Source organism: Phocoena phocoena, chromosome 12 (genome assembly GCF_963924675.1).
Source record: "Phocoena phocoena chromosome 12, mPhoPho1.1, whole genome shotgun sequence".
Classification (NCBI taxonomy): domain Eukaryota; kingdom Metazoa; phylum Chordata; class Mammalia; order Artiodactyla; family Phocoenidae; genus Phocoena; species Phocoena phocoena.
In genome coordinates, this window is record NC_089230.1 from 53,260,434 (window position 1) to 53,287,354 (window position 26,921).

Sequence of the window (26,921 nt, forward strand, 5' to 3'; positions counted from 1 at the left end):
GCCGTCCACAAGTGGAATTTCTTCTTATTCGTGGAAGCCTCAGCTCTGCTGGAAGGCTCAGGCCTACCTAGATTATCTAGGATAATCTCCTTTAGTTAAAGTCAACTGATTATGGTCTTTAATCGTATCCATAGAATACCTTCACGGTCACACCTAGATTAAAGTTTGATCCATTAACTCAGGACATCAGCCTAGACAAGTTGAAGTAACAAAAAGACCATCCCAGTGAGCTCGTGGAGAACCACATGGAAGACAATAGAGCAAATAAGTGTTATGATACTAACCTGATGTCATTTTATAAGAAGGTTACTAAACTGACCAATATGTGGAGTTCATTGCGTCATTCAGAAAAATACATAATATACTGTTGACAAGAAAGCAGAGTTTAAGTGAGTACGGTAGGTGAATTTAAGCTGTTGAGTTGCACACAGATGGGTTAGGATCAGTTTGGAGAGTGTTCCCAGTGATAGCTGCTAAATTCTGGGTGTAACGCTGGGCCTGTAACCTTTTGTAAATTATTGCTTTATTAGTATTAAACTCGTGGGTAACATAAACCTCAGAGGAGCTCTTCTTTTGGATGGTGGTCGTGGGATTCTGAAAGCTCTCAACGTTTGCAATGACTGACCAGTACTAGGAAGATGAACTGGAAATCAGTTTCCATCCATGGGTTCAAAAGTCAATTGTGTAGGTCAAGATTAGAGAGATCTTGGGTCTTTTCGTTTTTTTAACTGATTGCTGCTTCATTATGACTTAATAATATGATTATAACTGATTAAAAAAACAAGTACTGTGTGCGAGTTTAACTGTTGAAGACACTAAGTATATTTGGTTTATAACGGGAGACATAGCAGATGGATATCATAATCATTAAAATTTTTTAAGGAGTTCTTATTAATTACAGTTGAGTACATTGAGACAGTAACCTTAAGACTTTCAAATCAGATGTGAATTTTAATCTCAGCTCCACCTCTAAATAATTGGTGACCTTGGGAAAGTTATCCTTTTCTCTTAATATTTCCACAACTACAAATGAGGCAGTGATACCTACTTCATGAGGAATTGTGAGGAATAATGAAAATGCATAGAAAAGGGCCTAGCAGGGTTCCTGGCATATGGTGGGCTCTCAAGTATGCCTTCTTTATCCTTTTGTTTTTTGACTGAAAGGGGAATATTTGGAATCACTATACAGTGGTTTTAGGTAGTGGATTAAAATAGATTGAAGATGCCCTAAAAATAATTTATCTTCAGTATTGAAGCTGCTCCAAATACAGATCTTGATTTTGACTTGTTTTCTGTAAAACCCGATTCATAATCAGAAAAGAGGCCTTACATCAAAGAAAACATGAAGAGGTGTGCCTCTCATGGGAGATGTGTTTAATTTTGCAGGTGGATGACTAAAAATTCCAGGGGGCATATGCCCAGTTGGTGACCGTGACTGCCACCTAGGATCTTTTTCTTGCTTGTTTCCTTACTGCTCCCCCATTTTTGTTTCCCTGTTTAAACTAAGGAGAAGAATAATTAACATTCAAGTTAAATGCTAAATACACTAGTTAACTGAAATAGTAGGTGAGTTAAACCTGAATAGCTGGCGACTGAAAACTAAATCCAGTGTTACAAAATCGTTAATGTTGTATTGCTGAAATTGATATCCCTTTTGATAACCTCAGGTCTTTCTGTTATAATTTGAATCATTTTTACCTTAAAGTCAGGGAGGGGCTTCCCTGGTGGCGCAGTCGTTGAGAGTCCGCCTGCTGATGCAGGGGACACGGGTTCGTGCCCCGGTCCGGGAGGATCCCACATGCCGCGGAGCGGCTGGGCCCATGAACCATGGCCACTGAGCCTGCGCGTCTGGAGCCTGTGCTCCGCGACGGGAGAGGCCACAGCAGGGAGAGGCCCGCGTACCGCAAAAAAAAAAAAAAAAAAAAAAAAAAGTCAGGGAGCTTTATCAGTATTTTACTGTACATTAATTTTTTATTTATTAGGAGACCACTAAATTGCCTGTCTGGAGAACTAAATAATTTCACTTAAGCTCTTTTATAACATTGCCATCATCTTTGTCTCCCAGGAAACCTTTCTGCCTGTGTACAGTTTAAAATAAGAAGCGCAAAAAAGTGGCCACTGGTTACGTAATACCATAGGAAAAGATAAAAGGAGAACACTGGCTACTTAATACCATAGGAAAAGATAAAAGGAAAACACTGGCTACTTAATACCATAGGAAAAGATAAAAGGAGAACACTGGCTACTTAATACCATAGGAGAAGATAAAAGGAGAACACTGGCTACTTAATACCATAGGAGAAGATAAAAGGAGAACACTGGCTACTTAATACCATAGGAAAAGATAAAAGGAGAACACTGGCTACTTAATACCATAGGAAAAGATAAAAGGAGAACACTGGCTACTTAATACCATAGGAGAAGATAAAAGGAGAACACTGGCTACTTAATACCATAGGAAGAGATAAAAGGAGAACACTGGCTACTTAATACCATAGGAAGAGATAAAAGGAGAACACTGGCTACTTAATACCATAGGAAAAGATAAAAGGAGAACACTGGCTACTTAATACCATAGGAGAAGATAAAAGGAGAACACTGGCTACTTAATACCATAGGAGAAGATAAAAGGAAAACACTGGCTACTTAATACCATAGGAGAAGATAAAAGGAGAACACTGGCTACTTAATACCATAGGAGAAGATAAAAGGAGAACACTGGCTACTTAATACCATAGGAGAAGATAAAAGGAGAACACTGGCTACTTAATACCATAGGAGAAGATAAAAGGAGAACACTGGCTACTTAATACCATAGGAGAAGATAAAAGGAGAACACTGGCTACTTAATACCATAGGAGAAGATAAAAGGAGAACACTGGCTACTTAATACCATAGGAGAAGATAAAAGGAGAACACTGGCTACTTAATACCATAGGAAAAGATAAAAGGAGAACACTGGCTACTTAATACCATAGGAGAAGATAAAAGGAGAACACTGGCTACTTAATACCATAGGAAGAGATAAAAGGAGAACACTGGCTACTTAATACCATAGGAAGAGATAAAAGGAGAACACTGGCTACTTAATACCATAGGAAAAGATAAAAGGAGAACACTGGCTACTTAATACCATAGGAGAAGATAAAAGGAGAACACTGGCTACTTAATACCATAGGAGAAGATAAAAGGAGAACACTGGCTACTTAATACCATAGGAGAAGATAAAAGGAGAACACTGGCTACTTAATACCATAGGAAAAGATAAAAGGAGAACACTGGCTACTTAATACCATAGGAGAAGATAAAAGGAGAACACTGGCTACTTAATACCATAGGAGAAGATAAAAGGAGAACACTGGCTACTTAATACCATAGGAGAAGATAAAAGGAGAACACTGGCTACTTAATACCATAGGAGAAGATAAAAGGAGAACACTGGCTACTTAATACCATAGGAGAAGATAAAAGGAGAACACTGGCTACTTAATACCATAGGAGAAGATAAAAGGAGAACACTGGCTACTTAATACCATAGGAGAAGATAAAAGGAGAACACTGGCTACTTAATACCATAGGAGAAGATAAAAGGAGAACACTGGCTACTTAATACCATAGGAAAAGATAAAAGGAGAAGACTGGCTACTTAATACCATAGGAAAAGATAAAAGGAGAACACTGGCTACTTAATACCATAGGAAAAGATAAAAGGAGAACACTGGCTACTTAATACCATAGGAAGAGATAAAAGGAGAACAAAACTACATAAATACAGAATGGGAAAAAATCTTAGAATGTTGAGAATTAAAAGTGTTCTCTCTGATTATGAATTACATTCATCATGTCAGTTTGATTTTCTGTTCAAGGACTGACCTTCTTACTACGTGCTGCTCTGTGAGCTTAATCTCTCTCCTGTTACCCTTTGCCTCTCTGCGGAGAACCTCATTTCTGCCATTTACATTTGCAGTATTTTTACTTAGTAGTAATACGAACGCATTTCTTGCAAACAATGGGCCCTAGCATTTCCACAGGAACTGCAGTTCCTGTAGCTGCTCCTGTTCCTTACCTGTCTGAACAGGTAACTCCCCTGACTCACTTCACTCGCCACTGTATGGAAATGGCACTAGGCCCATCATCTGGGCATTAGAAATCCGCATAATTTTCCACGTGTTCAAAACGGCTAAGCAGGCCCCTCCAAAGAATATCGCACCCTCTTTTGCGCTGGCTGCCAGAGACGTGTTCCAAGTCACTATCAGCTTTCTCTGGGAGAAGAGGGACTTCTGACCTAGAAGTTACCATGCTTCCTCATGCTTTTGGTTGATACTTTTCCCTCTGTAGTTGGCCCTTCTTCCCCTTTCCCCTATTCTGATTTCTTTTTCTCTCCATATAAAAATACCGTGTGAGTATTTTTGAGCTGCATGAGATCAGGGATCTTGTCTGTCTTGGCTTCTTGGAGTCCCCAGCACCTAGAACAGTGCCTGATGACAACAAAGATTCTCTCCTTGACCAGACTTTAGTCAGGCTCCTCTGAGCCTCTTCTCAGTTAGGTCTCAGCCTTAGTTCCTTGCCCGCCACCCTCCTTGCTTGGCCTACATAGCCCAGTTGTTGTGAGAATCCTGCTAAGTCAGTTTAAAGACAGTCCCTTACCCCTGATATCTGATCAAATTCCTCATTCCCCTGTCCATTCCCCACATGCTTGACCTGCCTTCAACAAGAATCCCCCTACCCTGATATCTTCTCTTAGTAAATTTTGATCACCAATCCCCTCATTCTGCACATTGGCTATAATCTCCAGCTGTCTTTTCTGTATTTGAGTTCAGCCTGACCTCTGTCCCTAATTGCAGTGGTCTTGACACCTATCACAACAGTCCTGAATAAAGTCTTCTTTACCTTTTTACAAGTGTCAGAGTAACTTTTCTTTAACACAGACTCATAGTAGGTGGGCACCAGCTTGTCTCCAGCAACTTCCCTCACCCCTTGAGGATCCCGTGCTCAGGTGGCCCTGCTTGAGAAGCCATCCTCCATCTGTAACTGTTAATTTACTTGTATTTTGAATCTTTACCCTTCTGGCCTCCACGCTGTTTTAAATTAAACTTTTGTCCTTTATTTAACCCTGAGAACAATCAAAAAGTACAGACCATGTTTCTCCAGTCCTGTGTATTATATGAGCAGAAGATTTCTGCTTCTCTTATTTAAAATAGAAAGTAAAAAGGTATCAAGGTATCACTTAGGACACCGGGGAGGCATGACATTTTATGAGTTCTACAATGGAAAAGACAGCTGTGTCTTGACTCCTGTGATTCTTAATGTGATTCACGCATGCAGATTAGTTGAAATTAATCATCCTGAACCTTGCAAGAAAATGATTTTGTCTGGATTTTCTTATATTTTCTGTACCTTTCTAAATCAAGACTACTATTTCTTTTGAGATATATATATATACACATATATATACACACACACACACACATACACACACACTTTGTTTCCTAAATTTCTTATAAATATTTTGAATACATAGAGTTGCTTCATGTAGACTAAATTTAGAATAAATTTTCATGTATTTTTTACGTTACAGTTAAATATCAGGCCTCAGAGTTGTCTGTTTTCACTCCAATATGTGGGCTTCTAAAATTTTTAATGAAAACTTAATTTAGGGACTTCCTGGCGGTCCAGTGGTTAACACTCCATACTTCTAATGCAGGGGGCGCGGGTCAAGGAACTGAGATCCCACATGCTACACAGTACAGCCCACAAATATATATATTAAATAAATATATAAATACTTTGAGGAAGAGCTACAGTTCAAAAGTTTCTGAGTTCCAAATCAATGTACCTAATAAAGTTTCATTTTAAAAAAAATGAAAAGAAAGAAAAGTTAATTTATACCCTAAAAATATAAAAGATGGTTTTCAACACTTACACATATTTAGCTTAGTGTATTAATTTCTAACTATTCTTATTGAAAAAGTGGAAGACACTACTAACTTCTTTTAAATTTGGTTACTTCTGTTGTCTTTACATTATCAAGAAGTGTATGTAAGGTCCAGTCTGAAATGTAGGATTGTGTGAATGTTATATTTAGTCATGAAGCAGACATTAATTGGTGCCCACTTTGTGCCAGGCACTGTGTTGGGTGATGGCAGTGATGACAGCCCATCCCTGCCGGGTGTGTGCTCCCCGTCGGCTGGACGGTGGCCATGAGACGGCCAGTGCACAGCATCAGGTCTTATCAGTTGTGCTGTCATCAAGCATACATGCCCAGGCTCAGAGTTAGGACCTCTCTGGAGTTTGGAAACTCTAGACTCACTTCTCTCTGTTGTCTTTTTTTTTTTTTTTTAATATTTATTTATATGGCTGCATCAGGTCTTAGTTGAGGCACATGGGATTTTCGTTGCGGCATGCAGGATCTTTTGTTTCAGCACACGGGCTTCTCTCTAGTTGTGGCGCACAGGCTCAGTAGTTGCGGCACGCAGGCTCAGTTGCCCCGCAGCATGTGGGATCTTAGTTCCCTGACCAGAGATTGAACCTGCCTCCCCTACATTGGTAGGCGGATTCTTAACCACTGGACCACCGTGAAAGTCCCTCTGTTGTCTCTTGTTCATTCTCTTTTCTTTTGGGTTCTTTCATTTTTCTGTAGAAGGTCAGATGCTTTATTCTCTATTTTATAGGATAGTCAGCAGCAAGAGACACTGACCATTTGGCCCTATTCTGAATTAACGTACAACTATATCAGGTTTTTAAATAGAATCCGTAGGAAGTAATTGTTACGTGCAAAGAACTATAAATGTCTAAAATCCTTGTTGTTGGTAATTTAACACCCTTCTTTTCCAGTGTAGCTATCCTTAAAACGGACCTGAAATGGTCTTTGCTCATGTCACGGCATTTATGAAGGGTTTAGGGGGAAAAGATGGGTGATACTGACATACTGATTTTTGTAAGGAAATAGCAGTTTATCCTATACTTCACCCAGACTTTCACTAACCTGTCTCTCAGCTTTTTCCTTTTTTGCTGAAAGTTTGATCATTTTCAGCACTCACCATGTGTTCATTTTAATGCTTTCATGTCTTTAAAGAAAACTGGCTTTCTCCTGCATGAGAAATCAATCTACCCTACATGCTAACATAGAACTACAAAAGGAAGCTCAGGGTTTATCAGACACTTAAATGGTTCACTCAGCCATCTCTGGCATTACGAGGCAGATGACCTCTTGTTTCTAGGTAGCTGGGACAATTGTGACTCCCATGTTCATGCCTGGTGGGGCTGGACATCTTTTGGAGATGGAGAGGAAAGGAGGAGATAAACATTTCAGAAGCTTGAAACAGATGAGTTGTCTAAAATTTAGCAAAGTCATCGGGGTGTTAAAAGTCAGACCAACAGGGGAGGAGGGCTTCTGTGAAAGGCAGGGAATTATCAGAAAATAAGTCTGTTTCAGAGTGGGAATGCCAACAACCCAAAAGAATTGGAACGTCGAAAGACAGTATAAAAATAAGAAGCAAAACATGAATTTTGAAGTAAAATATGAAGTACTAGTGATAAAAGTAATAATTTTACTAATTTTTAAGTTAGTGATTATAAAGGCTTTTTCTAGGAAAATGGCTATGTGCCCTGAGAGATGGAAACTAGATTTTATTAGTCCGCCGTTAGCAAACAGTGCTGATCAGAAGCCACGTTCAGCTTATTTTTGTCACTTGAAGAATGCTGGGGTTATTTGGGATGGTAGTAAGTATTGTTTATTTAGCATTTCCTGTGTGTTCTGAGCTATGCGTGTAGATATTTCACTGTCTTCTTAACAACCTCTGAGGAGCACATGTTGTTATCCCGAGGAAACTGAGGCTGGTGAGGCCAGTTAGCTTTCCTGATGCCATTGTAAGATTCAGACCCAGGTCAGTTGAATTCCACGCCCGTGCTCTAACCATCACCGTGTGGCCGTTGTGGCAGAATGAAGGCATCAGGCCAGAGAGGACAGCAGACTTCTGCTCTCCTCAGCCCTAGAGCGTGAGCTGTGCATGCCCTGCATCAGTTACTGTGGTTAGAGGCCAGACCCTCTGTTTTGTCAAATGTAAGCGCACTTTTTAGCTCCTATCACAAGAGAGCTTACAAAACGTTTTCTAAGCGATGTCGTTAATACCATTGATTTTCAAAGAAAGCAATACAAGTAACGACTTTGCTCTATGGAAAGCTTTAGATTACTTATCTTAAGCTCACCTTCACTCAGTAAACAAATCATTCCCCCACCAAGAAGCAGGTTTGTAAAAAGTAGTTTTAGGGCTTCCCTGGTGGCGCAGTGGTTGAGAGCCCTGCTGATGCAGGGGACATGGGTTCGTGCCCCGGTCCCGGAAGATCCCACATGCCGCAGAGCCTGCGCGTCCGGAGCCTGTGCTCCGCAGCGGGAGAGGCCACAGCAGCGAGAGGCCCGCGTACCGCCAAAGAAAAAGTAATTTTAACTTAACTTGAATGTGGAAAAGTTTGGGAATCGAATTCTGTTGGCTTCAGAGGGAAGAATACCACTTACAGACAAAAAGACCTCAGAAAAAGTGGGCAAAAAGTGAGATGGTTGGAGAGTCTAGCCACATCTCTTTTTTTTAAGTACCTTTCCTATTTCCCATTAAATCAACAGTGTTTTAATGTGTGAATAGCAAAACTGAATGAGCCCCATTGTTCAACTGGAATACCTTTTCTCTTAAATTATCTCGTGGCCAAACCCTGAGGAGCAAGGGTTTCCGGAGAGCCAAAGGATTTCTTTCATGAGTCCTCATTTTAAACATGCTGCCCTGTGAGCCTGTACTTTGAACAGCTTTTCAGATTTTAATGGATTTGTAAAAATCCAGCCACATTCCTAAGTCTGCATGAATATATGACTTGTGTGTATTTATGACTAAAGTTAATGCTTCAGAAATTGGTGGCAGATAATGGCCACAAACTTTTTTATTGTTTTGGTGCTCTTTGGAGCTGGGTTATTTAAAACAAGTGCACCACATCTTCAGGCTCACCTGACTATACAGAGGTACTGAAGGAAATTTCTGCTGTGTTTTGCCTTTGGTGCATGTTTCAGTGACTTTTTTGCAGGCAGGGGGAGGTAGGGTCATAATAAATACCACTGCAATGGCTGAAAGACCTTTTCGGCAGAAACCATAAGATGGTTACTTTGAGAAATAAAGGTTTCACATCAGAAGATGTTTTATTGTCAGGGGAACACTTAAAGAATCTGACATTTCCCTGAACCAAGACTCTGTGTCTACAAATGTCACAGTCCAGAAAATTGCGTTTCATCATTCTTATTATAAACAAATGTAGCGTTCTATCTGCAAATTTTGCATTACCAACTAATTTTTTAGCTTATTCTTATAAGGAATAGTCTTTGGGTTTCTTTTCCTTTTAAAGTATTGTTTTATGTAAACTAAGATGCAGTTTTCTTTGAATGGATCACCTGCTTTTGAGGTTAGCAGTTTGTCACTGGAAAAGAAAATGTTTGGCTCAGATGCAGAACTTAATTGTTTATGGAAATTAATTGTAAGGATTTCTGTTTGTAGGAGTGTAGCAGATGATACACTCTGAATAATCTCCCAGTTGAAACAACTGAAATGTTGTAAAAAGTTAATAAAGCATCTTACTAAGTATATTGCTAATTGGCACAAAGGAAGAGAAATCGTAAAGACCAAAGACAAAATGAAAGCAGGAGTCCTGGGATGTAAGCTGGATTGTCCCAGAATGTTTCTGCTGGGCCTTGAGGCTGAGCTTCCCTTTGGTGGTGGTGTGAGGATTATTGAGAAATAAACCCACCAGTGTTGGAGCCAGGGAGGAGGGGAGAGGCAGGGTATAGTAAGGAAACCTGCCTTGGAGGTTTGTCTCTACCTTGGAGGCAGGTTGTGAATTCTCCTAAAACATGAGAAGGGCTGACCTTCACGTGGATGCAAGTTGAATTGATTGTCTCGATGAGGTCCAAAAATCCTCATGCCAAGAATTTAAAGTGCTCCCAGGTTGGTTGCCTCCCAAGACGCAAACAGAAGCCATATACAAATCTTGTCTGAAATAGTGTCACTTCAACCCAGGCCTTCAAGAATTCTCACAGATAGTGTTCCAAGGGAAGTCAGTTCACAATCAGAAATCACAGATCAGATGAAGAAATTCACCAGCATGAGAAGCAGAGCCAGCAGAGTCACACCAGAGTGGAATTATCAGATTTCTAATGTAAAATAAGTGTGTAAATACACTTTTTAAAATAGTGATGCTGCTTTTTAAAAAAAATAAATGAGAAGCTTGGAAACATAAGCAAGAAACAAGATATTGTCAATAATGACCAAACCTATTTGGAAGAGGATGAAGTAGAACTTCTAAAAATAGAAAAATGATTAACATTAAAAATTAAGTTATTAGATTAAAGAAGAGATTAGACATAGCTGAAGAGAGAATTAGTGAAATGAATATTAAAAGAAATTACATAGAATGCAGCCCACCAAGAGGTGGAAAGCATATGAATGGTTAAGAGACACAGAGAAGAGCAAATTGGGGCCATCCAGTCTGCAGAAGACAACTGGCCAAAGATGTAAAAATGAAAATGATGTAGCTGTCTTAATATCCAAGTAGACTTCAAAGCAAAATGCATTACTAGAGATAAAACTCTATAATCATAAAAGGTTCAACTCAGTTTTATTTAGATATAATAATTCTAACTATATATCTAAGAGCATGATTTCAAAATACAGAGAGTAAAAGTTAACAGAAATACAAATAATAATGGACAAATCTACAATCATAGAGAAACATTTTAACAGACCTTTTCTTTGACTGATAGAAAAAATGACCCTCTAAATCAGTAAATATATAGATTTGAACAAAAGATTAACAAATTACTTAGTAGACATTCTTAGCATATCACAGGGAAGGTCTGCAAAATACACGTTCTTTTTGGTCACATGCAGGAACATTTTAAAATTATTTAAGAAAAAAAAAATTAGGCCACAAAGCTTTTCTCAACAGATTTTAAAAGATTGAAATCATACAGAGTATGTTCTTTGTATACAGTAAGATTTAACCAGAAGTCAGTAACAATAACCGGAGGATGAATAATCTCACAAACATAATGTAAGGTCAGATATCAAGAACAGAAAGAAATCAGACACAAAAGAATAATGTGGTATGGTTTTATTCTATTAGAAGTTCAAAAATGAGGCAGAATTAGACTATAGTGTTTGTGGCTGCATGTTAAGGCAGAAAACGAACAAAGAAAAATAAGAAAATGATTATCATAAAAGGGTGATAATTTCCTTCAGGAGGGAGGGGGCTTGTTCAGAGCATCACAGCACAAGAAGTTCCTTCTTGTTCTGTCATCAAAAATATATCAACTGTCCTTAAGTGCTTATTCTTCCAGATGAACTTCAGAATGATGTTGTCAGATTCCCTAAAAAGCTCATTTGGATTTTAGAATTGGAATTGTGTTAAATTTGTAGATTTCTTCTGGAATTATTTGCACCTTTGAAATACTGAGTCTTCCTATCTAGGGATATGGTATGTGTTTCCAGTTATCCAGGTTTTGTTTGTTGTTGTTTTTTAAGATTCCTTAGAAAAATTTTAGAGCTTTTCTCATGGAGTCCACATTTCTAGTTAAGCACATTCTTAAGTATTCATTAATTTTACTGCTAATATCAATGAGGTCCCCTGTCCCCACCATGTTTTCCAACTGGTATTGCTAACGTGGAAAAGCTGTAGATTTTTTTTAACTGCCTATCTTATTATTAGTTTTAATTCCAGCCGTTTATTTTAAAATAATATTTGTCGAGGTTTTTGTTGTAGGGTAGGTATTAGTCACTTTATAATTTTCACATTTACTTGCTGTTTCTCGTCTACAGTTGAGAAAATGAGGCTCAGCAGGGTATAAAGAGATTGTTCAAGGTCACACAGCTAAATTGTCGTTGGAGCTGGGGTTTTAATTCAGTTATATCTAACTGAAAAACTCTCTACCATGGGATTATATTTTCCCTGATTAATTTAATTCAACAACAAATTATATAAAGATATTATGTTATAGAGATGAATGAGACAATGAATGTAAACTCGCCAGGAATATAAATGAATGATCTAAATTAATGTAGCAATTTCATTGTGAAATCGAAGGTAGGAGATTAATTGGAGAATAGCTGAGATCTGGCATTGCCTTTGAGCAGTTTAGAAGTCATAGAGCTTTTTCGTTTATAAGATTTTTGAGATGTCCTCTAAACATTTATGTCTGATACGTTATGAACCAGATGTCTTCCCAGTGGATTTTTTTTTTTTAATATTAACAGTGACATTTAGTGAGCCGTTTAAATGATGATGATGGGGGACACATTTAAGATCTCTTTGTAGTGTTGACCTTCTCCAGACTAGTTCTTAGAGCAGAAGGACTGGAAAGCGTTCGTCCTTGCATTCAACACCAATTTTATTTTGCACCTTTGAAGGTGCCACTCTGTCTGGGTGCTGAGTATTAAGTAGTGAATAAAAAAGACAAATTATAAACAAGCAAATTAGGTACAGTTGACCCTTGAACCACTTGGAGGTTACAGTGGGCCCCCTGGATACATGGTCCCTCTGCATCCATGGATTCAACCAACTGCAGATGAGGTACTACTGTGGTATTTACTATTGAAAATAACCCCCTATAAGGGCACCCACGCAATTCAAACCCATGTTGTTCAAGGCTCAGGTGTATATATCTTGAGAGAAGTGCTGTGAAGAAATGATCTGGGTGCAGGTGAGAGGTACCTAGCCATTTGAGAGTGGGGTAGGCAAGGGAAACAGCTTGTGACAAGGCCCTGAAGTGAAGCATGTCTTAAGGAACCTAACAAAGGCCACTGTTGCCAGAGGACAGGGAGTGAGGCAAAAGTTGGAACATCTGAGGTTAGCTGAGTGGGCAAGGACTGTAACATGCAGGACCATGGAGACCGAAAGAAGGAATTGGGATTTGATTCAAAGAGCAGTGGGGAAATTTCTAGGAAGGGTACCAACAGGGACCAGTTTAGGATATTAAGACATGGTGGTGGCTGCTACCGAGAAGAACAAGAGTGGCAGTGGGCAGAGCAGGTGGGAAGCTGATGCTACACACCAGGGTTTCCCAGCCACGTACGGACATCTGGGGCTAGCTGACTCTTTGTCAAAGGGGTATCCTGTGCCTTGAAGCAGCATCTCTGGCCTCTTCCCACTAGATGCTCGCAGTAGCCCTCCTCTCACTTGCCAAGTTGTAACAACCAAAAGGTCTGCAGATATTTCCAGAAGTCCGCTGGTGGGGGTGAGATCATCCCCAGTTGTGAGCCACTGCTCATAACCAGAGGGAAATAAAGACTTGGGGTGGAGTGATGGCAGTAGAGGTAGAAAGACGTGCTCAGATTTGAGACCCTCTCAGGTAGAAGGGGAAGTGCCGGATTATGTGGGGTAATGGGCTGAGAGAATTCTCCACTCTCCTTCATTGCCAGGTTTTTCTGGAAAAACTTCCTTTGCGTTATTTGGAAACCTTAAAATTCACCCACATTCGCCCTTGCTCTTTCTCATGCCTTAGGTCTTCCAAATATTGTGTCTGCTTTGTGTTCTGTAGACAGAAAAGATCCATCCCCCCCGCCCCTACGTACAAACCACACCATTTCAACCCCTGAGAGGTGACAGAGGTGCTTGGTCTCTCACCAGGAATCCTGAAGTGGGTGAAACTGATCGACAACTTCGAAGGGGAATATGACTATGTAACCAACGAGGGCACAGTGTTCACGTTCAAGACAAATCGCCATTCTCCCAACTACCGCCTGATCAACATTGACTTCACAGATCCCGAGGAGTCCAGGTGGAAGGTGCTTGTTCCTGAGCACGAGAAAGACGTCTTAGGTAAGAGTACGTGCCGCTTGGAAGTTGTGCTTTTGTTTCTGGTAAGAACATCAGGAAGTTGGTGCATCTCTCATTCTCCGGTGACCGGTTACAAGGTGAAGAACCTTCAACCTCTAATTGTGAAGTGTCTCACCAGCGCAACTAGGTGTTTACTGTGTGACATCTTTGTAGTTAGTACAATACTGTGTGGGGTCTTCAAAAAATTGTGAAGGTGTGAATCCAGACCTTCAAAGGTAGTGCTTTTCTTTTATTAAAAAAAAATATCGGCTGTCTTTGTGTAGTTATTGTCTGATAATCACTAATGTTTAGTTTTTTTTTTAAATCAGTTGGATTCAGAATCCTTAGCTTTTAGCTTCTGAATAACCTTTGGCCGTTCATAGTACACCTATTGTAGATCTTAGGGTGGATTACAGTCCTCTTACCGGAAAAGAGAAGAGACTTTTGTCAGAGTTAATTGAAATACATTGCACTTGATGCTGTGTGCACTGCGCTACAGTAACCTCTTGAGAGCCTCAGTTCTTTATCTGTCATGTTTCAGAGTTCCTTTAAGTTCCCATTACTGATTTTCTCAGTGATTTTCCAAAAATAATATACTGCTTTATAAGTTACTTCTTGCCTGAAAGCTGGATTTAAAATGAGACTCTAATTTTGTTACACTTTTTGACACAAAAGGAGAGTCGAGTACGTTCAAGCCAGTGAAGAGTTTGCTTGTGGAGGTGAACTTCTGCTGATGGGTTGAATGGGGATAAAAATCTAGGGCCATCCCCAAATGGGAAGGTATAAGGTGCATATAATTAGGAAAATAATTCCTTTTGAGAGCTGCAGAGTGGCCCATTGTCACATAAAGCAGTCCTGACATGGGTTTTTCAGTGAATTAAGGCACAAGTATTGGAGTCAGATCCAGGTGCACATCCTGGAAAAGTAAGGACGTCTTCCTCACTGGCTCAAGGCAGTGTGCTCTGTGCCTGCAGTTATTTCAGCCTGGCCTTGCTTAGCGGGTAGAGCGGAAGGTGGTCAGATGATTACAGCTGAGTCTCTGAGCGCTTCCCGAGGGCGCTCCCGCCGGGCCGTTGCTTGGGCAGTTCCCTTGGCCCTGGAGGAAGCGCTGCTCTGGGTGTTTGCCTGGGATCCCCTTCACCCCTGGGCTTCTGGCTCATCCCTCCGCCTGCTTCTGTAAAGAGGTCTGCAACACCTCAGGCAGTTCTGTCAGGCAGGACCCAAGGCAGCCCCACCCATGCTCTTTCCTACACAACCCCCATTTGCAGCCCCAGGGCAGCAGCCCATCCCGGGCTCCTCCACAGTCCACAGTCCATACGTGCTTCTCAGCTTTGGATTAGGCAACCGTGCTCTGTCTCTCTCAGGCTGGGGTTTTCCCCAGCGGGGAGGGGGACTTACAGCATGGCGGGGAGGGGGACTTACAGCATGACAGGGGCTCTTTCCAAGGAAATCGCTTCACCTGTGTCCTCAAAACCTTCCATTCAGTCTCTGACCCTCATATATTTGGTTGAGGGACCCACGAATCCTAGAACAGGTTTTCTGCCTTTTCCATGAACACCTTCATGCGACTTTGGTAACCTGATGACTTCTGTCCAAACTGAGACAGAATGTCCCCCCCCAAGGGTGGTAAGAGCCAGCATTTAGTGAGTGCTTCCTAAGTGCCACAGGAGGGGCCCTCAGGCCTTGGTGGGTCCAAGGGAGACTTGGTGGCACACGTCTTCCTGAAGAGTGAGTGCCCTGGGTGTTTTTCAGGTTCGAGTCAGGTTGGAACAGCGATTCTCATGTAGGGAAGCATCAGAGATACAAATATTTCCCAAGGCGTGTGAATTTTCTGCCTTTTAAAGCCCCCCTAAAGCAGTTTTAACTGTACCTTAAGGTGACATCCTATCTCACTTGCAGAACTAATGAAATGCAAATCAAGGTTATATTTTTATAAACTTTCCTCTAAAAGGTTATAAGTTCTTTAGACTGGAAAGGGGAAACCTTCAATATTCACAGAACTCATTAATTCAAAGAGAAGCACAGTTGAATTTGCAGTGTGTCATTAGCACAGAATGCCCTATTGAGAATAAAAACTAGAGATGAGTCATAAAGTACAGCTGTAAAGTCAGAGCTTTTATTAACGACAGTCTACAAATCACCTTGTCCTTTTCTTATTCACTTTGTCTGTTTTAGAATTCTGATGTACTCGTAGTTAACACAGATTGATTATTTTTGGACAGAAATAATTTACTTCAGTTTTTTTCCCCTTACTTTCCTTAAAATATTAAAGCCACATGAAATATATTGCTTGATTGAAGCACTTAAAAAGTCGTATTGGATGAGCAAATTACTTTCAGGTGTAAGAGTTCTTCCTTATATCCTGACTTGAGGAAAAGTTTGCGGTAGTAATCTAAACCACCCGACGAGACTGAGGCCCCTGGGGATCCTCAGAGCTCCCTCTGGCCTGTGTCTTGTTGATCATTCATAACGTTATATGCGTGAACTAGTAGTTTCTTGGGTTTAAAAATAAGCAGTGTCAAGAGCCCCTTGCCCTGCATCCCACCATGAGACCCAAGAAAGGCTTTTCTTTTCCACGCGCTAGAGCTGTTCCCTACAGCCCTGTCCTTGCTTCCATTTACTAAAGCATCTCTCCCTCTGGATGGCCTGTCCGTAGCGCTGGCCCGTCTCGTCCAGAGCACGACGGATTGTGCTTGGTGCCTGCCCCCCTGCTTTCTCCTTTCCTCCTCTGCTCACTCACCTCCGCTGTCCCGGCTCCGTCTCGGACGGTACCATCACTGAAGCTGCAGCCCTGGACACCAAGGGGCCTCCTGTCTCTGCCTCACTTTCCTGTCCCCACACTTGCCACGTCCTGGTGAGTCTTCCTGGGAGATGCCTTTTGTTTCTTTGCCCCCTCCTCCAGACTTTATCCCCAGCTTGATATGGTGTTCTGCCCGGCTTCTTACAGTTGTGTGTTCGGGCCTCCCCTCCGCCCTCTGTGCACCTCTGTTGTTCTCTGGTCAGTCGTCGGACGCATACATCTGATGCCATCTTTATGTGTGTCACCCTTCTCTCCAACAGTAGCTCCTCAGTAAAGGCTGAGTCAGAAAGGCCTAAACTCGCCCCTACCTGGCTCACCCAGTCCCCCATCAAACCACCACTACTGCCCCTGCCCACCCCCGAATGGAACAGCGGCTTTTCTTCTTCTTCTTTTTTTTTGCCTCTCACTGCTGTGGCCTCTCCCGTTGCGGACACAGGCTTCGGACGCGCAGGCTCAGCGGCCATGGCTCACAGGCCCAGCCGCTCCGCGGCATGTGGGATCCTCCCAGACCGGGGCACGATCCCGTGTCCCCTGCATCTGCAGGCGGACTCCCAACCACTGCGCCACCAGGGAAGCCCGGTTTTCTTCTTCTTGAAAATGGATCTCTACCTCGTTCTTTCTCCCAGTCTCCTTCCCTCGCTCCCTTCCTTCCTGCTGTTGGTTCATTCATGTTCCTTTTCTCTCTCCTCATCCCCAGCTCTGGCCTTCATTCCTCGAGTCATGTTTTCCCACCTTCTCGTCCCCCAGAGAGCTGTCCTGTTCCCGACACCACCAGGCCCCCCGCCTTCACACCCCTGCCCTCCAGACATAATTCAGCATTTGCTCAAGGGCTCTCTCTTATTTGGGGTCCCAGCCAACCACTCACTCACCCTTGTTTACAAGTTACTACTTGTATTTTTACGCGATTGTGTCTCAAGGACAGAAATGACCTCATCTTCTTGCTGGTCCGTCCAGCACCCTGTAGGGTATCCGGCACATACATTTACATTTAATACAGTTTGTTGAATAAACGATCCTCACAGATGTGGATCGTGATTTGGGCTTTGCTGTTTTCCTTCTTATACCTCCTGTAGCATGATATTGGCCACAAAATAGGTAAGCAGGGTTATTTGTATTACACACGTTATCTAGATCATCAAAAGCTCCTGGCCCCAGGTGGAGACTATCTTGTTACCTCTGGAGATGACAGTGGCAGTGATTTATTAAAGGGATACGCTGAAAACGTGATGCATGATTAACACCCGGTATAAAATCACTTGCAAGTCTCACTGCCGCAGAGCACAGTGTGGGCCTCAAGAACTGTTGTTCGGTGAAATGAGTATGTCTTGGGCTAATTTTCAAAAGCACATTATGCTTTATCTGTTGTTATCTTTTCAGAGTGGGTAGCTTGCGTCAGGTCCAACTTTTTGGTGTTATGCTACCTCCATAACGTGAAGAACAGCCTGCAGCTTCACGACCTAGCCACCGGTGCTCTCCTCAAGACCTTCCCGCTTGAGGTCGGCAGCGTCGTGGGGTACAGCGGTCAGAAGAAGGACACCGAAATCTTCTATCAGTTTACTTCCTTTTTATCTCCAGGTGAGAGTCTTTCCACCAATGTTGTCCAATTTAAAAATCAGACTCACGTTTGGGTTGCTTTTGAGAAATCGAAATACAATGCTGTGTTAGCGAAAATCACATATGCTGTATTACAGCCAAAAGCACTTAGTGGGAATAAAACAGTAAAACAGACGCTCAGAACAAAGGGAAACACGAACGCCTAAAACTGCACTCTCATGAATCGTATATCCTGAGTCTCTCTTCCAGGGACAGGACCATCTGTTGTTCTAGGCTGATGTGAAAAATTAGTATGAACAAGTATAACCTTAGAGTCAACCTTTGGTCTACAAAACACACACAGTGCAAATAACTAAAAGTGTTATATAAAAATCTGTAGTCACATCTGACGTTAATAAATTGTTTTAAAACTGAGAAGAAATTCTGCTCTTGTTAAATTGGATTAAAATATAATTGTGAAAGTTTAGTCTTACATCATATGGGGGGGCGGAATTTGTTACTTGGTTCTAGTAGAAAAGGAAACACTTGTAAATTGCAGTTTTACGGTATCAGTTAATTTTCCCCAAACTAAAGATAGCTTTCTGTATAACTTGTTGTTTTCAAGTTGGTCACACTCATTTTGCTTGTTTTGGTTTTTTCCCGTTTCTCCACTTGGCTGCAGTGTTTCTGTTACAGCTGAAGCCATAACACATACCCTGATTTATCCCAGGAGCCTGACTCAGTTGGCAGTGTACAGTTGACTGGGTAGACCCTATCCTGAAAGCAATCTGGCTGAAAAGATGTCTGCACTTTCCTTGTTTGTTTTTTGGGCTCCTTCATCGTCCTTTTTGTCCTACCCAGTTTTGTTGCAACAGTTTGGTCCTCAGCAAATAAAGCAGACGTAGTGGAGAGCCCAGCAGGTGCAGAAGTGGCCTTGTCCTCCTGGGGTTTGGCAGATGACAGTGATGCCTGATCCACTTTTTTTTTTCGTGCCTCTGAGTCACAGAGCAGGCAGTCTTTAAGGAATCTTATCGTCGTGACAGGTTGCCGTCAGGGTTATTAAAACCAAAAGAATGATGCTCTGTACGTAGGGCTGATGGTACATCTGGAACACCTAGCAAGCTTTACTTGCCCATGTGCCTTTCAGAGGATCTCAAAGAGATGTGGAAACCATGCCCAGGGCCAGGAGTCTGGAACTGACAGGTCAAGAACCTCACATCAGGGTGTCTCGAGCCTCACCCCTCTTCCCCTGGGGCTTGGGGGACAGTGGCAGCCAGTGGACAGGAACCAAGAGAAGTAGCTTTCCTCCAGAGAGCCATTCTCAACCACTGCCGTGGGATCCACACTTTATTTCCTCAGCTTACACTGGTTCCAGAAATTTTACTTTGGAAAACTTCATAGCCTTTAAACAGTGATAGTGGATAAAGGGCAATGAGGAGAACAGAGCAGCGCTGACTCACCTGCTTTTCATAAAAGCCAGAGTCCCCAAAGGCCTGTAAACCACCTTCAGTGACCCCATGTGGCCATTTATTTCAGGAACAAGTTCATCATTACCCAGGGATGAAAGGGCTCACTGTCCCAGCATAAAATGATGAGTTCTGTACCAAGCAGTGAAATACTATCCGTGACCGTGGCTGTGCAATTTGGGAAGAGAAGTGTGTTAGTGCTGTATGGACAGGCAGCTCCTGAGCAAGCTTTAATTTTCTGCTGCAGTGCTTTGTTCTTCTCCTTTGTCTTTTCTTATTCATTTTGCCTCCTGCTTTTTCTTTTCTCTCCTTCATGTAATTTGATATCTAAAACCGGAGAACGGGGCTTCCAGACTCAGGCCTTCTTATCCAAATGTAAAAATGGCCATCAGACAATTAAACTAGATTCCTTGAAAGCAGGAATGGCAGTGTGTACATATACACTCCCACATACATGCATGTCCGCTCAAAGGCTGTCTGGCGCTGATCTCTGAAGATTGGCTGTCCACTACTGCAGTAAACAGCAGAGACACTAAATTATAAATAAAGCCCTGGGGCCAAAAATACCTGCAGTGCCAGCTGCTGTGGACACGTGGTACGTCTGGCAGGTGAACACCAGCTGCCTGTTTCCCATGGAGGTACATAGTGAAGACACGTCTTGAGCCAAGCCATTTGTACCTTGAGTCGCACTTGGAAGAAAAGAGGCAGCCAGGGCAGTTCGGAGCACGGTACACTTATTCCCTGTGGCTCAAACCACTTAGCGGTCGAGCCGACTGATTCTGTACTCACGGAACCTTGGAGGGATTTCTAAGGCTCACTCCAGACTTGCGTGTGTTGTAATAATCCAGTATAGGCGTCCCAGTTGCATGGCTCTGAGAGACAGGGAGAAGAAATCAAAGAACCTTTCCCAGGCTCTTTGGGAAAGGCATAAAAATGTTTCAAGACTTTATTTTTTTAGAGCAGTTTTAGGTCCACAGCAAACCTGAAGGGCTGGTACAGAGATTTCCTATGCGCTCTCTGCCCCACACATGCACTACCTTTGCCGTCATCAGCATCCCTGCTACAGGGCACATCCCCTGTGACAGCTGATGAACCTGCATGGACACACATCATAGTTGCCTGAAGTCCATGACTTACCTTAGGAGTCACTCTTGGTGCTGTACATTCTAAGTTTGGAGAAATGTATGATCACGTGTATCCATCATTATGATACCATGCAGAGTATTTTCAGTGCCCTTAAAAAGCCTCTGTGCTCGGCCCTTTTCATCCCTTCCCCCCGCCAAGCCCCTAACAACCACTGATCTTTCACTATCTCCATAGCTTTGCCTTTTCCAGAATGTCATGTAGTGGACTCATAGATTATGTAGCCTTTTCAGGTTGGCTCCTTCACTTAGTAATATGAGTTTAAGGTTGTTCCATGGCTTGATGGCTTATTTCTTTTTAGCACTGAGTAATATTCCATTGCTTGGATGTCCCGCAGTTTATTTACACATTCACCTACTGAAGGACATCTTGGTTGCTTCCAGCTTTTGTCAATCATTAATAAAGCTGCTGTAAACATCTGTGTACAGGTTCTTGTGTGGACATGTTTTCGACTCCATTGGGTAAATAACCAAGGGGTGCAAACAATTTTTGAGAGACTTGTTCTAGTTTGTGGGGTTTTTTTCTTTTAATAACCTTAAAACCCAACCTATAATCAGATGAAACAGTATCTACATGGGTCATCTTCACAAATTTCTTTTGCCTTCTTTTTGCATATCCGATTTTCCAGATTCCTCTGATGATTCTTTAGCAACCTCTAGGGTTGCCCCTTCCTCCTAACTCCCATTTCTTTCACCTCCTTACATTTATTTATATTATATATAGCAGGAATATTCGAGCTGATCGTCCCTGCCTCTTTCCTATTGCTAGAATAGCCTTGTTAAAACACTGTTTCATCAGGAGACCCATCTCAAGTGCAGACACCTCGTGTGGTCTTAAGGGAATTCCATAATTCAGTTCTCTTTTGCCCTTAAACTTTGAAATTATTCCCCAGAGATCACCTGACCAGTCCTCTCTGATTCATGACTCCAGGATGGTTTCTCCAGTCCCTTCCCCGCTCCTTGTACTTAAGCAAACCAATTCAGACAGGACACAAAGCATCATTAGACTATAGGAATTCATGTTACAGTGTGAATATGCAGTGGGCTAACCTGGACTGACCCCGATGGATCTATAAATAGAAAGTATCCATCAAATATATTAAGTACCAGTACCTTTAGGTTTAACCCAGCCTCCCCCAAGGTGCCACTTCTGCCCCAAACAGAAGAATTAAAGTCAGGCACTCGGCACCCTTTCTCCCAACAGTAGCCAGCCCGTGTCCTATACTTATTTCATTCTGCTATTGGAGGCTTTGATGTCTCAGTTATTCTAGATAAACAGGCATTTAGAGTGTGTTTCCCACTCACTGTCTTTCACTGGGGTCACTGCCCCAGTAACTGGTCAGAGCTGGGAATCCTGGCTCCAGGGTCCTTCGTTGTTCACTGTAGTACAGGTAGCAGTGATGCCGGGGTGAGTCTGATGCTCGAATGGCACATATGCTTGTTCTGCAATCTCTTGTTGTCGTCGTCGTTTGGAGTTCTTTCCCCAAGGATTCAGATGCTTTTTGTGTTTGGATGGAGTGGGGCAGGTACTAATGAAGAAGCTCTTCAAAAATTAACATACATGTGAAGATAGCAATTTGCCCTCAAGATTACATTTATCTGGGCAAGTACAGTATTCAGTGTATCTGGTAATTTAGAATGTATGCCCAGAGTGTAGTCTGGAAGTATTTTATATATAAAGTCATATTCCAACAAACATCCAACTGTAACTTAAACTAAGAAAGCCAGGACTTCGGTCATGTTACACATCTCCCCACTGTCAGTGTTAATCATATTCCCTATTATAAACCTTAAAATAATTTGTAAGCATGAGAAGTGAGATAACATTCATAGGGATTAGCAGTCCTGCTGTTAAGGAATCTGAATGTATTACTCTTTGCCAGTGGGGGGCAGAGTGCTGTTTCTCAGCTGTTAGTGAAGTTCATACGTACACAGAGGAGTTGAAAAGAAAGCAAGCTGCCATTTTAACACATGATCAATCAATTTGAATGTGCCCTGTGGGAGTACCGCTTAGTTTCTGGTTTTCCAGCAAGTATCAGGATCTCTAAATTGATTTTTCATATACTTGACAGCATATGTTTAAAGTATTCTGTGGGAGGGCTGTTTCCACACCAGCCACTCCAGATGACTAATTCTGTTTCCTAAACTATGGCAATGTTGTTGTTTTCAAACAGTAACGATTCGTCTTAGTTACTGTTTCTTTGGTTTAGTTCTTGAATGTTAGAGTGTAGTAGCGTTAAGTTAAGGAAATGGAGTTTTCATTAGTGGTTAAAATAAGCTAAAATGTTGTGGTGTGTGTTCATCAATCTGTGTTATGCACAATTACTGGGATAATCAGAATTTTAAAGGCAACTCCAAAAGGCTACCCTAAAAGGCTGTCTTTGGTCCTTGATTGCTATCCACATGTGTGTCCACAGATGGGTGGGTAGCAGGTAACAGGCGCCCCCGAGTTCCCATCAAGAGACCCCTGAATGGCTGTTGACTTTGGGCAAGTCATTTGAGTTTTCCGTCTTAATCACTTCTCAGGTAAAACGGCCCTACATGAAGTTTCCCATCTTCTTTGACCTGTTCTCCTAAGTGACCTGGCGTGGGGAAGACCTGTTAAGTTTCTGCAGTTAGGTTTAACTATTCTCATGGTCACAGAATGCATTAGAATCTTCTAAAATGAATACCCAGGTAACTGTTGTAAAAAGGAAGGCCGAACACGATGGTGATGATGAAGTGTGAACTGGTGATGATGACATGGTGATGAAGAAGTCAGGTACTCCACACGCCTGACCGTTGTGGGCTCTCTTGCTACAGTGACCTTACGCGGCACTGCTGACTGTGCTTTGTGATCTTTGCCCCCCCTTGTATCTAGTGAGTTTGTGGACTGAACTTAAGACTTCCACTTCCTTCTAGGTATCATTTATCACTGTGATCTGACCAAAGAGGAACTGGAGCCCAGAGTCTTCCGAGAGGTGACTGTGAAAGGAATCGATGCTTCCGATTACCAGACAGTCCAGGTATGGAGCATTTGATCCTGACAATGTGAGTCAGAAAAATCTGACTTTCGGGCCCTGCACACCCCACTTTGTCAGGAGCCGTGGAGGTAATCCACAACAATACGGGCAACAGATATTGGGGGAACTCCTGCTGTTTCTGGGCATTGAGCCAGGCGTGGTCCCTGTCCTCCCAGAGTTTAAAGGTTCTGCTCCCGACACTGCTACTCTTGACACGAAGCCAGAGCCCCTTGTCTGGGTGCTCAAGGCAACACAGTTTGTCTGCTTGCTTGAAAGTGGGTTGTTTTCTGGCTCAGGTCTCGTGGTGTCATAAATAACAACATAGATCTGCTCTACATAAAATGCTCAAGTGCTAGGAGCCAGCCTTTTCAGTCTGAAATTCGTCTGTATGTCTGGCTGGCACAGGGTGAGCACGCCATAAAATATTAGAATGGATGAATTAGCTGTTTAATTGTCATGGCACCACCAGTTCAGTCTCTGGTCACCATCCTTTCAGGTTAAGAATCTCCAGTTTTGTTTTCTTAGCGCCCCAACTGTACTGAGTTTCCCAGAAACGGAATCACTTACTGATCAATGATGCAGGATGACTCTGTTCCTTTGCAGTGAGAGGTCACCTGTCAGGTACCAGGTGTTTGTCAGGGCTCTCCCACCAGGGGGCTGGACCACAGAGACCACAGATTAAGAATCAGACTGTTGTTTGTGAAGGAAAGTTAGAAAAAAGAGCACTGATGCCCCCGAGATGTTTCTGTGAAACTAGGGCATCACTTTGCCTCAGCGAATTGCCCTTCACCTGTCTAGGAGTAGTCTAGATGATGGGCTAGATCTGGTTCAAAAATAAACAAAACCTTTATTTTCTTTTTGTGAATTATGCTTTTTATTTATTTATTTTTGTTTATTTTTTTTAACATCCTTATTGGAGTATAATGGCTTTAAAATGGTGTGTTAGTTTCTGCTTCATAACAAAGTGAATCAGCTATACGTATACATATATCCCCATATCCCCTCCCTCTTGCGTCTCCCTCCCACCCTCCCTATCCCACCCCTCTAGGTGGTGACAAAGCACCGAGCTGATCTCCCTGTGTTATGCGGCTGCTTCCCACTAGCTATCTATTTTACATTTGGGTAGTATATGTAAGTCCGTGCCACTCTCTCACTTCATCCCAGCTTACCTTTCCCCCTCCCCATGTCCTCAAGTTCATTCTCTACGTCTGCATCTTTATTCCTGTCCTGCCCCGAGGTTCTTTAGAACCTTTTTTTTTTTTCTTTTTTTTGATTCCGTATATATGTGTTAGCACACGTTGTTTGTTTTTCTCTTTCTGACTTACCTCACTCTGTATGACAGACTCTAGGTCCATCCACCTCACTACAAATAACTCAGTTTTGTTTCTTTTTACGGCTGAGTAATATTCCATTGTATATATGTGCCACATCTTCTTTATCCATTCATCTGTCGATGGACACCGAGATGGCTTCCATGTCCTGGCTATTGTAAATAAAGCTGCAGTGAACATTGTGGTACATGACTCTTTTTGAATTATGGTTTTCTCAGGGTATATGCCCAGTAGTGGGATTGCTGGGTCGTATGGTAGTTCTATTTTTCGTTTATTAATGAGCCTCCATAGTGGCTGTATCAATTTGCATTCCCACCAACAGTGCAAGAGGGTTCCCTTTCCTCAACACCCTCTCCAGCATTTATTGTTTGTAGATTTTTTGATGATGGCCATTCTGACTGGTGTGAGGTGATACCTCACTGTAGTTTTGATTTGCATTTCTGTAATGATGAGTGATGTTGAGCATTCTTTTATGTGTTTGTTCTCAATCTGTATATATTCTTTGGAGAAATGTCTGTTTACGTCTGCCCATTTTTGGATTGGGCTGTTTGTTTTTTTGATGAGCTGCATGAGCTGCTTGTAAATTTTGGAGATTAATCCTTTGTCAGTTGCTTCATTTGCGAATATTTTCTCCCATTCTGAGGGTTGTCTTTTGGTCTTCTTTATGGTTTCCTTTGATGTGCAAAAGCTTTTAAGTTTCATTAGGTCCCATTTGTTTATTTTTGGTTTTATTTCCATTTCTCTAGGAGGTGGGTCAAAAAGGATCTTGCTGTGATTTATGTCATAGAGTGTTCTGCCTCTGTTTTCCTCTAAGAATTTGATATTGTCTGGCTTTACGTTTAGGTCTTTAATCCATTTTGAGTTTATTTTTGTGTATGGTGTTAGGGAGTGTTCTAATTTCATTCTTTTACAAGTAGCTGTCCAGTTTTCCCAGCACCACTTACTGAAGATGCTGTCTTTTCTCCATTGTATATTTGCCTCTGTTATCAAAAATAAGGTGACATATGTGCATGGGTTTATCTCTGGGCTTTCTATCCTGTTCCATTGATCTATATTTCTGTTTCTGTGCCAGTACCATACTGTCTTGATTACTGTAGCTTTGTAGTATAGTCTGAAGTCAGGGAGCCTGATTCCTCCAGCTCCGTTTTTCTTTTTAAGATTGCTTTGGCTATTCGGGGTCTTTTGTGTTTCCATACAAATTGTGAAATTTTTTGATATAGTTCAGTGAAAAATGCCAGTGGTAGTTTTATAGGGATTGCATTGAATCTGTAGACTGCTTTGGGTACTATAGTCATTTTCACAATGTTGATTCTTCCAATCCAAGAACATGGTAATCCAATCCAATCCATCTGTTTGTATCATCTTTGATTTCTTTCATCAGTGTCTTATAGTTTTCTGCATACACGTCTTTTGTCTCCTTAGGTAGGTTTATTCCTAGGTATTTTATTCTTTTTCTCATACTGGTAAATGGGAGTGTTTCCTTAATTTCTCTTTCAGATTTTTCATCATTATTATATAGGAATGCAAGAGATTTCTGTGCATTAATTTTGTATCCTGCTACTTTACCAAATTCATTGATTAGCTCTAGTAGTTTTCTGGTAGCATCTTTAAGATTCTCTATGTATACTATCATGTCATCTGCAAACAGTGACAGCTTTACTTCTTCTTTTCTGATTTGGATTCCTTTTATTTCTTTTTCTTCTCTGACTGCTGTGGCTAAAACTTCCAAAACTTTGTTGAATAATAATGCTGACCGTGTCTTGTTCCTGATCTTAGTGGAAATGGTTTCAGAGTTTCACCAT

At 41.8% G+C, this 26,921-nt stretch overlaps 1 protein-coding gene across 1 annotated transcript in view; it reads left to right on the forward strand.

The window, feature by feature from the left end:
* The window catches only part of PREP (prolyl endopeptidase), a 140,328-nt gene that overhangs the window by 55,312 nt on the left and 58,095 nt on the right, over positions 1–26,921 (forward strand). Inside the window, exons 8-10 of the mRNA XM_065889245.1 lie at positions 13,657–13,848; positions 18,023–18,220; positions 23,688–23,791. Coding sequence (XP_065745317.1) covers positions 13,657–13,848; positions 18,023–18,220; positions 23,688–23,791 — 494 coding nt within the window. The remainder of the gene's footprint in view (positions 1–13,656; positions 13,849–18,022; positions 18,221–23,687; positions 23,792–26,921) is intronic.